The 14,050-nt window shown below is 48.5% G+C and overlaps 1 protein-coding gene across 5 annotated transcripts; it reads right to left on the reverse strand.

Annotated features, from left to right (window-relative positions):
• Positions 1–571: 571 nt before the first annotated feature.
• On the reverse strand, positions 572–13,659 carry MPZL3 (myelin protein zero like 3). Of its 5 annotated transcripts, none has more exons than XM_054004814.1 (6): positions 13,545–13,659; positions 10,555–10,721; positions 8,651–8,861; positions 7,331–7,496; positions 6,522–6,585; positions 4,272–4,381 (listed from the first exon to the last, which is right to left on the reverse strand). In XM_054004814.1, exons 1-6 carry the CDS (start codon positions 13,639–13,641, stop codon positions 4,355–4,357), a joined length of 732 nt encoding a protein of 243 aa, XP_053860789.1. In that variant the 5' UTR covers positions 13,642–13,659; the 3' UTR covers positions 4,272–4,354. The 5 variants fall into 5 exon arrangements, with proteins under 5 accessions (XP_053860790.1, XP_053860789.1, XP_053860787.1 ...); XM_054004812.1 differs by lacking the exon at positions 13,545–13,659 and adding an exon at positions 13,405–13,537; XM_054004817.1 differs by lacking the exon at positions 13,545–13,659 and adding an exon at positions 13,303–13,398.
• Between the last annotated feature and the right edge of the window lie 391 nt (positions 13,660–14,050).

Genomic DNA, 14,050 nt, shown 5'->3' on the forward strand with positions numbered 1-14,050 from the left:
GCTTATGTCTTTGTGCCAGGAAGCCGCTATTTAAATGCTAACTTTTATGAAGTCATGTGTTTGATGTCATGCCACTCGCTTTACTGTTTAGATTCTGACTGGAAAGGCAGGATACTTGGCATACACAGTTATCTGCTCTGTTGACAATTACCTTCCCCACCCTGACTCCCAATTTCAACAGCACTGTAATCGGGGTCCTAGTGGGGAGCCAACTATGGTCACTCAATTAGGGTGAACTGCAAAGAATGGGGCAGATAATCCTCATAAAACTGGTGGATATTCCAATACTTAGATTTACCACGCCAGCACAAAACAGCTTCTTTATTACCTTACTGGTTACTCAGAAGTTCAAACACCACAGTTCCCTCAGGCCCCCATCCAGGTGCACACGTCAAGTATGGTGAAAATTTCTGTAAAACTTATTTCCTCATATAAAAAAAAGGGTTCTACCAATCCCAAAGGATCTGACACATTACCTCCCAGGTTAATGAATATTCCAGATCTTACCCAAATACGCGCTACAGCCCATTCTTATTAAACTAAACTTTATTAAAAAACAAGAGAGAGTCTGTTAAAAGTTCAATACGCATACAGACATGAGTTCAATTTATTGAGGTTCAGATTCATAGCAGAGATGGTGAGCTTTGTAGTTGCAAAGAGTTCTTTCAGAAATAGTTCATAGGTCCAATGTCCAAAATCATATTCAGGGCATACCAGCATAATTGGGACCTCAATCTTGTGCCTCAAACTTCCCCTGATGAAGCCTAAGCAGATCTGTGATGACAGAATCAGGACCCAATGATCTTTTGTACAATTTCATGTCTTTTGACAAGTTGGAGTTCAAAAGGTAATTAGCACGACTTTGAAGGAGGTCCATCACCAGTACTTAGCTGTAGAATTAACATAAGGCCATTTGCTTGTTTCCTCCACCATTCACAGATTATTTTCTATACATTTCAAAAAGAGAGATGACTACAGAGATATCCTGTGTTTAAAATTTATTTAAATGATAGGATGTTCTTTTGACTTGAACTATCAGAATACAGCACAGACAGGGACTGTGGATTACATCTTGACCCTACTCATACATATGTAAATACACAAAAACACAAGTTATCTCCCCATGTCTTGAGTTTTTGCAGGATGTTTAACCCTTTCTGGCCATGTGTCACAAACACAGATCCTGCTTCACTTCTTTCCCTACATGGGTGTTGTTACACTGCTGGTGCGATCCATCCAGAGCTGGATTTCCATAGAGCTGACAAAGTAAGAGCCAAATTTTACTCTGACACACAGAGCAAAGCCACGAGCTTCAGGAAGTCAGTATCCCTTTGTACCAGCGTAATCGAGCACAGGATTTGGCCATTGTTTGTAAATGCTTTGGCCTCCCTTGCAGTGAAAAGTTCTGTAGAAACATGAGGTTATTTCTGCAAAGCACTGAGCAGTTAGCTACTGCCCAGACCATAAAACCAGTTCCCTCTAGCTTGCCAGTAACTTTTGGTTTGGACAGTCACTGCGTCACTAGTAAGTGCAAACTTATAAAAACCCTTTAGCTACGGAAGGGGAAAATTCTTATCATTGTGCGTTGTGGTCAAGGCAGCTACCAGGAGCTGGCCCTGAATACCATGTTGCTATGCTACTTAAAGACACAACCTCTGGACTAGACAGTCAGATTCATATGGCACTACAGCTTACACCCCATTGATGGGCTACATAGCACCATGCGGACAATGAGACACCCGTGCCAGAGTTTGTGGATGGGGATTGGAATATGTGGTCTCTCTTCTATTTAAATCTGCTCCTAAGCATATTTCCCATCATCACCATGACTCTTCCTTAACCCAACAGCGATCAGTCAAGCCAGATAGCTTCACAAGCTCCTCTTCAAACTCAGCCATGTGTCTGCCTATTTCTAGCCAAATAAAGAAAAACGTGGCCTGGAATGAAACAAAATGATATATTGGCCATGACACAGCAGCGCATCTACAGCGAAAGGGATCATCCAGCTAATGCCACGCAGAGAAAGCAAGTGGGATAGCGGAGATGAATGTCACTGCTTCCCCCCTCCTCTCTCTTTCTTATTGGGCAGGGTTGGTGAAAGAAGAAACTCCACCCCTTGCAGACTATGGGGCAGCAGTGAGGTGGCCAGCCTGCCGGCAGCTTCGTAATTCCCCATTCACCACTTGCACATGTAAAAGTTCAAACTCACTCCTGAAGTTACAGCAAGTTTTGAGCAGCAGAGTATTATGGCAACTCCGCCAGGCCCCAGCCCAATGGGTATAGCAGGTGGGACAAGGCTCTTTACAATACTCTCATTTAACGAGAGACTGGGATCTTTAAACCTGCCTGCTGTTGTGTAAATGCAGGCACCAAATGCTTAGGCTTACAGGCAATCAGAGGCACAGGCGGACTGCCGGAATGAGGCAAGCCACTTCTCAGTTGAACAGCAAAGGAAGGGCTAAGACAAGATACAACTCTGTTCCCAGCTAATTCAATGGTAACACGCCCAGACTTGCACAGAAGCAGGAGGGGCACCCAGAAACCCAAGAGTTCCACAGGCAACATCAGAGTTGTGTGCCGAGGTGCAGTCCCTGCAGAGGGGGACGCACGCAGGAAGACGCCTGCCTCTGTTGGTCAGTCTGGGAGCTGTACTGGGTATCCCATGCAGCCCTCAATGGATGGAAGCTATAAAATGGACTTCCTGAGATGGCAATAAGTGGTAAGTATTGCTCAGCCTGTCCTGGAAACATAAGAATACAGAGCCTCGTATGTTATCCACACTGCTCCTTGTCCCACAGGACTCTGCTGCTCACTACAGAGGCAGGTCAGAACTAAAACAGGAGACAATACTATGAGCATAGCACCTCTGTCCTCACAATACTTATTGTTGGAGCTGCGGGTGGAGGAAAAGTCAGGAGAATTTTCTCCCCCTGAAGCGCTCAGTGATTACCCAGCCAAGCAATGCACTGAGCCCTCCCTGGATAATGTGCATTAGTATTTGCTAATATACTGATGCACTGTTCACCTCATTCTGCAACTTCAGAGCCTCTCGGTAGTTTCCTCTATCCACCCATGAATTTCACAAGACTCACTAGACACCTCCCGGCCTGTCTATGATGAAGGCAGCTACAGATGGAGGCATTTCACTTTATGGACCAGGGAAGCTCTCTGCACCATTCTCCTCCACTCTCAGCTCCATAACACTTGTAGAAGAGAAAATAAAATGTGACAAGTGCGACGGCTAACAGTGTCCATCAATGTTCAGTGCAGGCAGATGCTGTCTGCCCTGCTCAGCACAAGAGAGTCAGCCACTGCAGCATTAATGGTCACTTTTGCCATTTCGAAGCCCACTGAGCAGAAGTTTGTTCAACTGTTTTCTCAATGTCTGAGCCTATGAAAAGGGGAGGAATTTGGTGGTTTTTACAATAGAGCCAAAGGGTTCTTCCCTTAGACATTGCCCTGAGATGGTGGTCCAGGCAGACGGAGCTGGGGGCACCCTAGCCACTATTTGCCATTATTAGAGGAAAAATAGCCGCAAATTAGTCACACTTCATTTTTTTACAAAGAACTTCATTCTAGGCACAGAATTATCTGGTGCTGCAGACTGCTGGGTAATGAAGATTCAAAGCAAATAATACCAGGGTTTCATTACAATGCAGCTGGCAGCTTTTTAAAACCTTAGCTGAAAGGAGGGGAGGCACAAGTTGGTTATTCCATCATTATAAGGCAGATGACACCAGGAAGCAATGAAAAAGCAGCCAGCTCCTTTCAGCCCACACTCAGATATGTCCTTTGCCCAGTGGGCCAAATCCAGCCCTCAGTTATGCTGGTGTAACACTTCAGCACGGCTGCACCAGTGTAACACCAGACACTTTTGCTAGATGTGTCTCAAGACCACCTGCTTAAGGCGCTACCTCTCACTCCTAAGCAGCCTGTGCTGTAGGCAATTTCAACGTAAGGAAACTGGAAGACAGTCATGTGACATAGGGAACAATGCGACAGACACAAACTCTACACCAGAGAATGTGCTGAGTCAGATTGTTAGGAGAGAATGGGCTTGCTTAATTGGAAGCACTGTGGTTTCTTTAAATTGAAAACTATATTTCAGGTTTATCTGCCTCTGCCTTAAGATATTGCCAAGTGGGTTTTGAATACAAAAGACTTACTTTTTTTTCAATAAATAACAAAATTTTAAAATCATCATTCCTATGGCTGAATAAAAGTTGATTCTCCCATCTCAGAATTCTTCTCCCAACGCGCCAAGAGCCACTGGGTATCCAAGGGTCCTAGTGGCCTTCTGGAAGGGATTTTCAATACTGCACATTCTCCCTTCTTCTGCAGCTTTGGCCTTCCATCAGTACGGTTCCTCCTCATCCGTGTCCTGGACAGAAAGTATTGGGAGAGCGAGATTAGGCACGAAGACATGAAACAATTCAGATGTTCAGCACAGACATGAGTTGGGCCAGTTCAGACAAGAGATTAAGTGTTTCCCAGAAGCTGCTCATTTTGAAAAAGCCAGCACTCCTGCAAAGGCCTTAGGCCTAGTGTCTCTATACGAGTCTGCAGTCAAATCCTTCTGGCATGTCACTGAGGAGCCCAGTTAAACTGGCACTGCAAGAAATTCACGTGGAGCAGGTTTAAGAGAAGTAACAACCAAACCTCAAGCACAAGGCACCTGCCACACCAACCCCCAAGCACTAGCTTCCTTTGAAAGCACCACTCCCTACAGAGAACCGATCCAGAACAGCTCAAGCAGCCATTTCCTTCCTGCAAAATCTCCACACGAGACTGGAGAGCCCCCAGCCTGGTGCGTTTAAAAGAAAAGCACATGCACTCAGTGCCTGTAAACGGGCTTGTGAGCAGCCACACAGCACTGCTAATGCATCTAAATCCTACTGCTGAAGTCTGCCTCTGCTCCTAGCAACCCCATGCCTTCAGATCCCCAATATCTTAACGTTAGTGACCATGATAATCTGGCACTTTCTTGCCTTATGGTGACCTCAGGTCATTGTTCTGACACAATAGGAGGCGCAAACGTACCTGCCTTATCAGCAAAAACCTCCACTGGTTTCCCACCCCTTTCATGATCCAAGTGCAAGCAGCTTCCTTGGTTTTGCTGTGTGTGACTGATTTTACAATTGAAAATATTTTCAATATTTAAAGATGAACAGAAAAACACGTCACAGCAGCACCATGTGCTGCTACATCAGCATCACTGAGACAAGGCGCCTCCTAGAGTGCTAAATATTCTGTTGTCAGCTAAGAACAACTTCTCAAATGACTGATGAAACAGTCAACATGAAATTAACAGGATTAAATCAAACTAAACTAAACTTTACTGAGCGATCAGAGGAAACTATCAGATTAATCCCTCCTTGTTTTAAAAAACTCTACACATTTGATCAAGCCTCTCTCATTGATCCCAACTGTCTCCATTCCTTTGCCTGCTGCCTCCAGCAAATACCACCTGCTTCAGTCCTGTCCCTGTACACAATCTCACCACTGTGTGCGAGGGAACCTTCTCCACTACTTCACCCGTCATCTGCAATAGCCTCCGTCTCCCACATCAACACCAACTTTTCAAAAAAAACACAACTTTCTGCTTTCTCCCCATGTGCCCCTGGTTTGACCCATGGTAAGTGGAGCAGATTAGGTGACTACATGAGACAGAGACATGGCAGTGAGGGTTGTAGGCTTATTCCCCAGCTCTGTAGCACACTGGGAAGGACACGATAAGAATGCTCCCTCTAATCACGCACATCAGGGCGCGTGTACTGGGATGTAACGTGCCTTTGGCTGTGCTTGTTCAATGCAGCAGGGGAAGCTTGGATATGCTTTCCAACAAGGCAAGTGCAGAGGATGGAAGGAGAGTTTAGAAGTTCCAGTACAATAAGTTTAAAACCAAAGCCACTGCAGGTACTAGAAGAGGTTGGTGATGGGGTGATAGCAAGTGAACAGAAATAGAAGCAATAGAAGGCACAGAAACCAGAGAGTTGAAAAAGGGTTCTGTTGTGACCAGAACAGCATGAGTATGGAGATTTCTAATCAAAAATACCCAAGCTAACCCAAGTCTGCATGCTACCACCTTTGGAAGAAAGTAAAATGGAGGTATGCGTTTCTGCCTCCAGCCTCTCCATCTCTGCACTGCTTACCCAACAGACACAGCCTACTAGCCCTGCTCCACCTTTGGAGTAAAGAGACTCACCACAGTCTCTGCAGGAAAGGGGCAGCTGAGTGAGTTAAGAGGTTAAAGCACTGTTTTTTCAGCACTGGAAACTTGGGGTTTGATCTGGATTAAGTCTCACGTGAAATGAATTTGGTGGGTCTCAAGCCAATCGCACGCACCCAATAATGCAGCACTTTCTACATGGAGAGCACTGAAAGGCATCAGCGGAGCTGTGAGAGGAGCTCACACTAAGCTCTCGGGCACTATCCCTGGCTCTAGCTACTGCTCTCAGCCCTCACTCTCATGAGAGCTAACAGTGATACAAACACTTACAAGAATGCTTATTTGCACTTACCACACACTGCAAACACCATGGGCCCATCCTCCCCAGGCAGGTGCCCTGCTCCGTGGGCTCAGGCCTGCAGAAAAAGCACAGTGTTAGGTCAACGTGTCTCCCACTCACGCCCCAATACAGCCCCGAGACTGGGATTGTTTTCTAACACACCGGTCACTTTCCCAGTCCCTTTGACTAATTCATCAGAAATGCCTTCTCTATAATTATGTTTTAACTAGCAAAGCAGAAGACCAGAATGTTAGGCTCTTTATTTCAAAGGTTTGGCCATTTGATTTAGATTTGCCATGCAAACTCCTCCAGCTGTCTTTTCATCACACTATTAACCACAGAAATTGCTGTTTGGCTGGAAAGTTTCAGCTGCCATTAATCAAAATATTTTAGTTAAAAAGACTGTGAATTTAATTCTGACTTGACATCCCAGAAGAACAAAGTGGTGCATTTACAAGGGAGCCAGTTAGTATTAGAATAGTGGGTTTTTGTGATACAGACATTCGGACTGAGACCCTCCACACAGCTTACTGATCTGGACTGGGTTAAATCCGGCGATGGAGGTGAAAGGCTCTCTATCTCAACAAACAGTTTAGCTCAGCTGCCCCACAAAGAGGATGTACAGCACACATTTCACTCAGTTACTTTCCCACAAGGTGTTTTCAGAGACTAACTACCAGCTGACTTGTGCCCATTGACAATGAAGTCTCACTGACAGAACCCCAGATGCTGTGGGTTATGAGATGTGGGAGGACAGAAAAAATCCAACCACGACCCCAGGCCAGAGGGGAAATGGGGATTAGGTTCAATGTAAAACTTACTCATCAGAGACTTCAATGGATGATTTCTTATAGCCAGATTTTTTTCTATGCTTTAGGACTCCAAATTTCCTTCCCATCCTCACCAGCAGCAGAATGACCACAATGGCAGAGGGGAGGAACACTAAGATGGATAGCAACACTGCTGAAGTTAGCTGGAAAGAAAAGCCTGCAGGAGAGAGAATAGCAGTAGAATATGGCTTTGTTTTATCTCTATGGCAAATATTAATCCAGCACACAGCATCCTGGCCTTTTTTATAAAAAGCACAGGGCTTGCTGGGGTTAAAGGAACTTGTGACAAAGTCCTGTCAGGGAACTCAAATTCAGAACTAGACTCCTCCCATGGAGGGGAGGACAAAGATTACATCTATCTGGCTGCAGTGAAGGAGCACAAGTTAGGCTATGTCTACACTGGCAACTGAACGACAAAACTTTTGTCTTTCAGAGGTGTTAAAAAAAACACCCCCCCGAAAGACAAAAAAATTGTTGCCAACGACAAGCACCGGTGTGAACAGCACTTTGTCAGCAGGAGCACTCTCCTGCCAAAAAAGCTAACCCATTCGTTGGGGTTAGAAGGTTTTGTCGGCAGGAGAACCAACAAACAGCAGGTACACGGTGTGACTTTTAGCAGCACGGCTGTAGCAACACAGCTGTGTCGCTAAAAGCTGTGTAGTGTAGACACAGCCTGAGAGCAGCACATTCAAAGCCAAGTGAGAGGGGAGTCGCATCAAACTGATGGACACACCCAATCCGCAAGCCCAGGGACCGCTCTCTCATACAGGGTAGATGAGGCATTTGCCTAAGGCAGCTATTCGTTAATGTTTGTGAAACGCCAAGTCACTGTTAAGATATCCGCTCCCAGCAATGCTACCCGATTAATGCTGTACCCTCTGCAGTGGGAATCCGGGACTGCCAATCTTGTGTACTGAGCCTCTGCTGAGGGATGCCCATCACCTCCACTCCCACCTCCTGTCCCCTGTACATGCGCTGACCCCCAATGAAGTTTGGGATGATCTGAACTCCTAAGACAGACACCAGGGTAGATGCCTGCTCTTAGGAAAATGCTGCTGGCTTCTTCCATCTCCATGCAGGACAGTCACAACCTTAAATTTTCACCAAAAGATCACACACCAAACTGCATGGATCTCAATTTATCTAGCTGGAAAGGAGAGGGGCTGAGCTGATGCCCTGGTTGCATTTAAATCTGTAGTTCCAGGAAAGCTAGACACCAGATCTGGTGCTTAGACTCCAAAGATTTCTGGCAAAACAGGAATGCACTCATGATAAATAAATAGGGAGAATATTGCCATGCTAGAGACTTACCCCGGTGTGTGACTGTCAGCTTGGTCTGGGGGATGTTGTGGTGCACATCCGGGGGATTCTTCACAGCACAGGTGAACGTCCCATTGTCATTCATCGTCAAGTTTTGGATAGCAATGGAGGCATCACCTTTGGCAACGTTCCCAACCCATGAAATTCTGTCTCTGAATGTTCCCACTACAGCTGGGTATGCAACAGACTGATAATGAAAAATCTGAAGGGGGAAGACAATAATTGTTCCAATAAGTCATTTTCCAAAAAGGAGAGAGAAAAAACCTCCTTTTGGAGAGTAACGGAACCAAAATGAACGACCCTTTCACAGGCATCCCACCTCAGATACACCAGGGGCTCACAAACCCACAACGCTGGGCACTATTGCACCAGCTTTTCAGATCTTTTTATATTTTTACCTAGGGGGAAGAGAGGGTGGAAATGCATGTCAGGGTCTTCCATATCCATGATACAGCCCCGAGGATCTCCCTTCTTGCCCACCAGTCTCCAGGGCTCGCATCAGAGTCACCATCATCTTTCTGACTATGGAGGATCTAAGAAGAGGATGCTCTGGTGCAGTGGTTCTCAACCTGCGGCCCGCTTACAGCCCAATCAGCACACAGCTGTGGCCCATGTGACATCCTCAGGGCCATACAAGTAATATATAGTGTGTGTGGATGTGGCCCACATAACACATAGAAAGCTGCATATGCGGCCCACAATGGTAAATAGGTTGAGAACCACTGCTCTGGAGGTTAGGGTACTATCCTGCGACTATGTGACCGTGGGCAAGTCACTTAGTTATTCTCTGCCTCGGTTTCCCAACTGTCAAGTAGGGATAATAGCACATCACTACCTCCCAGGGGTGTTGTGAGGATAAATACATTAGGATTGTGAGACACGATGGTAATACCTGAGACAGACAGCTTTTCAAGATAATCAGTTAAAGCAACAAGGTAGGTGAGGTAATCTTTTACTGAACCAACTGTCGTTGGTGAGAGACACAAGCTTTCGAGCCACACAGAGCTCTTCTGCAGGTCACGGCTACAAATACACCGCATGCAATCAGTTCCTTGGTCATCTGGCAGTGCCAGTCCAGAATTGTAGTGCTCCCTCCCCAGCTCTTTGTAAAGCACTGGAACCTTGTCACAGGCATGGCATGACTGAATGCTGCAGCTCTGCAGATCTGACTTTAGTTCACAAAATAGTGCTAACTTCCCTTCAGTTCACTCCTGCTGGCTGGCCACAGGGGACTTACCAGAGCCTATTTCACACAGACACCACCGCATCCTTCCAGTTGCAACCTACCATTCTGAGCTCAACCTCAGCTGAGCAGAGGAACTCACTGATGATTTACACAGAGAATGAGACATTTATGAATGGATTTTACATCTATGCACCTGTGACTAGATTTCATACCACTGCCAACAATAACTGGTAAGAGCCCATAAATCCTTTAGTACCATCTGTCATCATCAGTGCCTGCAGACTGGCTCTCCACACACACCGCTGCCACTCCAAAATAAGTTATACTTGCATTCTGCCACATGGCAAAGCTGCCACGGTATGTTCTGCACGGGAAGCTTTCCAAACCACGTGATCCCCAGTGCATTTATATGGATGCCTAGTTTGCAATGCGACAGTCATTTCTTAGGGTTCTAATACTTTGCATTTACATGGTACCATTCGGCCCAAAGGATTTTAAAGAAATTCAACCTATGTATATACAGCAGCACTGAAATGCAGCCACATCTGGAGTGGAAGGTGACAACCAAAGAGCCCACCACACAGCAGAGAAGCACACTGAGACGAACACTGACTTTTTACACAAAATGCCACGGGATCTTTAACCTTCCCACAGAGTTCTGCCCAGCTGCAAGAAAGATTCTTTGGGACACTCATCTACAAGCACTTACTGTCTCCGTACGACCACCTGTGAGGGGCTGGTAACTCCAGTCTACAGTCAGCTTCTGAGTTATGGGAGAGACGGATCTGAATGAGCATTTCAGGGTCACCTGTTCATCAACAAAAGCTTGAACTTCAGGATCCACTTTAATTTCCAATGAAAGAGCATTGCAGACACCTGGTGAAACGAGCCCCAAAGAGAAAGATTAGATGGGAATTTTTGTAAGGGACACAAGTGAGATAGCAAAGCCGCCCCAGTGAAGAACTGATGGCTGTCTGAATCTGCACATACATCTATCCCATCCCCTTGCACCCACCCAACCCCTATTGTTCCGAGGTCACTACCAAAGCCCTCCATTACCCAGTCAAGGGGATAAACAAGCCAAAGAGTAGGTAATCGAACGCAACTGGACCAGAGAGAAGGTCCAAAGTGCCAACTTCAGGGCTCTTCTTCTCATTAATAAATCAGCACACAGTCCCTCTCCTGAAGTTCTGTTCTGCATTTGCTCATGCCTGTCTTCTTTATTTTGTAAGCTGTTTGGTGCTGAAAACATGCTTCTTTTTAAGTTTGTAAAGCGCTATATAAGTTTATGGCATTACAGAAGTGTTGTCCATAATAAATACAAAATAGGGAGACTTGAAAACAAATTACGGTATTTTTTCCAGAAATGTAAACAAGTCTTAGTCCAACTGCCTGGACTGTAGAGCGAAGGAAGCAAAGGGAGGTGGGAAAAAGTCACAACTGTCAAGAATTGTAGCCAGGGTCTCAGAAAGTCTGATGGGGAAAAACCATTGGCAAGTGAGTTTATCAAAGGACTTCAAAAAGGGATTTGTTCCATCATCATAAAAACATGGTAAGAAGATAAGAATGGCCATACTGGCTCAGAATGATGATCCATGCAGCCCAGTATCCTGTCTTCTGACAGTGGCCAATGCCAGGTACTTCAGAGGGAATGAACAGAATAGGCAATGATCAAGTGATCCATCCCCTGTCATCCACTCCTAGCTTCTGGCACTCAGAGGCTAGGGACACTCAGAGCATGGGGTTGCATCCCTGACCATCCGGGCTAATAGCCATTGATGGACCTATCCTCCATGAATTTATCTAGTGCTTTTTTGAACCCTCTTATACTTTTGGCCTTCACAACATTCTCAGTGATGAGTTCCACAGGTTAACTGTTTGTTGCGTGAAGAAGTAACTAGTCATTCAGAAGACACTAAAAATTAACACTTAGACCATGTAGCACTTTTCACTCAAACATCTCTAAGAGCTTTACAAAGGTGAATGGGAATCACTCACCACAGTTTACAGATGAGGAAACTGAGGCCCAGACAGGTGAAGTGATTTGCCCAAACAAGTCATTGACAGAGACAAGGATCGAACCCAGACGGCCTGACTCCCATTCTAGTGCTCCCCGTCCCCATATCCATTTCTATTGCTACAAACACCTCTAAATGATGGAGTGTCTATAGCCAGGGCCCAAACACCGGCATCAGGGGAGGCTCTGCTCCCTAGACAGAGCCTGGACATTTCAACGGCACTTATGCACCATTTCAAATGCTAAGGCTGCACCTAACGCAAGGCCCTCACTCGCCCCCACCTACTGCTGATGGATCCAAGCTGGGAACTGGTGTGTCCGGGTGACTCAGAAAGCTTGCCGGGGTGCAGCTGGGTTACTGTTACTCAATCACTTCTGGGACACCCCATCTGAAGTTACTTACGCTCCCCACCCCAAACGTCTCACTCTTCTCTTTAACTGCCCCAAAATCCTCTCTGCCTCTAAAACACTGGGGGAGGAGGGGAAGACTAGTCACACCCTCCACCAAAACAGAACCCCCTAAAATAGTTCCCCTAAATGTACAAACCACAGATGTACCCTCCATCAGGCTGCCCCAAACACGCTGCCAACCCCACAAGTAATCCTCTTTCGATTAATCGCACAGACACACCCCTCCCAAATTCCTGCATCCCTCAGCCAAACCCCCTTCTTCACCTGTCCCACAAATCCATGTCTGGTCTTTCCACCTCCAACCTGGACCACAAGACACACCCGCAACCCCACAAGTCGCCATAGCCCTCCATCCACAACCCCTAGTCCTACAGCCCTCCTCAGTTCCACCCCATCATCCCCAATCTCACAGACCCACCCCTGGCCCCAACTCCTCATCCACCCCCCAACACTCCCAACCCCACAGACCCACCCCCAGTTTCCCTAAGCCCCCCATCCCCACACAGTCACCCCCAGTTCCCCTGGGCCCCCCATCCCCACAGACCCACCCCCAGTTCCTCTGAGCCCCCCATCCCCACAGACCCACCCCCAGTTCCTCTGAGCCCCCCAACCCCACAGACCCACCCCCAGTTCCCCATAGCCCCCATCCATGCCCCGGTCCTCCTGCCCCCCCCCCATCACCCCCCAACCCCACAGACCCACCCCCAGTTCCCCTGGGCCCCCCAACCCCACAGACCCACCCCCAATTCCCCTGGGCCCCCCATCCCCACAGACCCACCCCCAGTTCCTCTGAGCCCCCCAACCCCACAGACCCACCCCCAGTTCCCCTGGGCCCCCATCCATGCCCCGGTCCTCCTGCCCCCCCATCACCCTCCAACCCCACAGACCCACCCCCAGTTCCCCTGGGCCCCCATCCATGCCCCGGTCCTCCTGCCCCCCCCATCACCCCCGCCCCACAGACCCACCCCGGGCCCCCCCGCCCATCACCCCAGCCGGAAGCGGAGGGCCCCGGCCCCGGCCCGCGCTCACCGGACAGAAGCAGGAGCCCCAGCCGGAGGAGGCCGCCGGCCGCCCAGGCCCGCATCCCGGCAGCCGCTCGCTGTGTTTACGGCACAGCCAGCACGGGCCTACCTGGCGGAAGGGAGGGCAAGGCCGAGATGAGGCCAGACCGGAAGTTAGGCTGCCCGAAGGGCCGGGCGTGCAGGCCCAAGATGGCCGCCCAGGCTGTTTCCATGGCAACGGGCCTGGCCCCAGCTCTGCCGCCTCCTTACCCAGCACTGGCTCTTTGCGGAGGGGGCAGCAGCAGCACCCACGTACGAGCCGCCGATAGTGCTGGCCAGGCGCTCCTCCACCCCAGCCTGAGCACATGGGCCCTGGGCACCCAGGGGTCTGGGCTGGTCTCTGGCTGGTCTAGCCCCGCCCCCGTCCTGTCCTAGCCCCGCCCCTGCCCCTCCCACTTTCCGCCCCCCCTCAGAGCCCCCAACCCTCCCCCCGCTCCTTGTCCCCTGACTACCCCCTCCTGGGACCCCTGCCCCTAACTGCCCCCCAGGACTCCACCCCTTACCTAAGCCTCCCTGCCTCTTGTCCCCTGACTGCCCCCTCCTGAGACCCTCCCCCCATCCTAACTGGCCCCCTAGGAGCCTACCCCCTACCTGCCCCCTGACTGCACCAACCCTTATCCACACTCCCACCCCCAGACAGACCCCTGGGACTCCCACGCCCCATCCAACCACTCCCCACCCCGACAGCCCCCCCAGAACTCCCGACCCATCTAAAC

The sequence above is a fragment of the Malaclemys terrapin genome, chromosome 15, assembly GCF_027887155.1.
Source record: "Malaclemys terrapin pileata isolate rMalTer1 chromosome 15, rMalTer1.hap1, whole genome shotgun sequence".
In the NCBI taxonomy this organism is placed as follows: Eukaryota; Metazoa; Chordata; order Testudines; family Emydidae; genus Malaclemys; species Malaclemys terrapin.

Coding starts and splice junctions, on each gene's coding strand:
- MPZL3 (XM_054004812.1), bottom strand. CDS start 13,507: ATGGAAACAGCCTGGGCGGCCATCTTGGGCCTGCACGCCCGGCCCTTC. Junction 8,862..10,554: donor CAGGTGGTCGTACGGAGACA/GTAAGTGCTTGT, acceptor TTCCCCCTTCAG/ATTTTTCATTATCAGTCTGT. Junction 4,382..6,521: donor CATGGTGTTTGCAGTGTGTG/GTAAGTGCAAAT, acceptor CTTTCTGTCCAG/GACACGGATGAGGAGGAACC.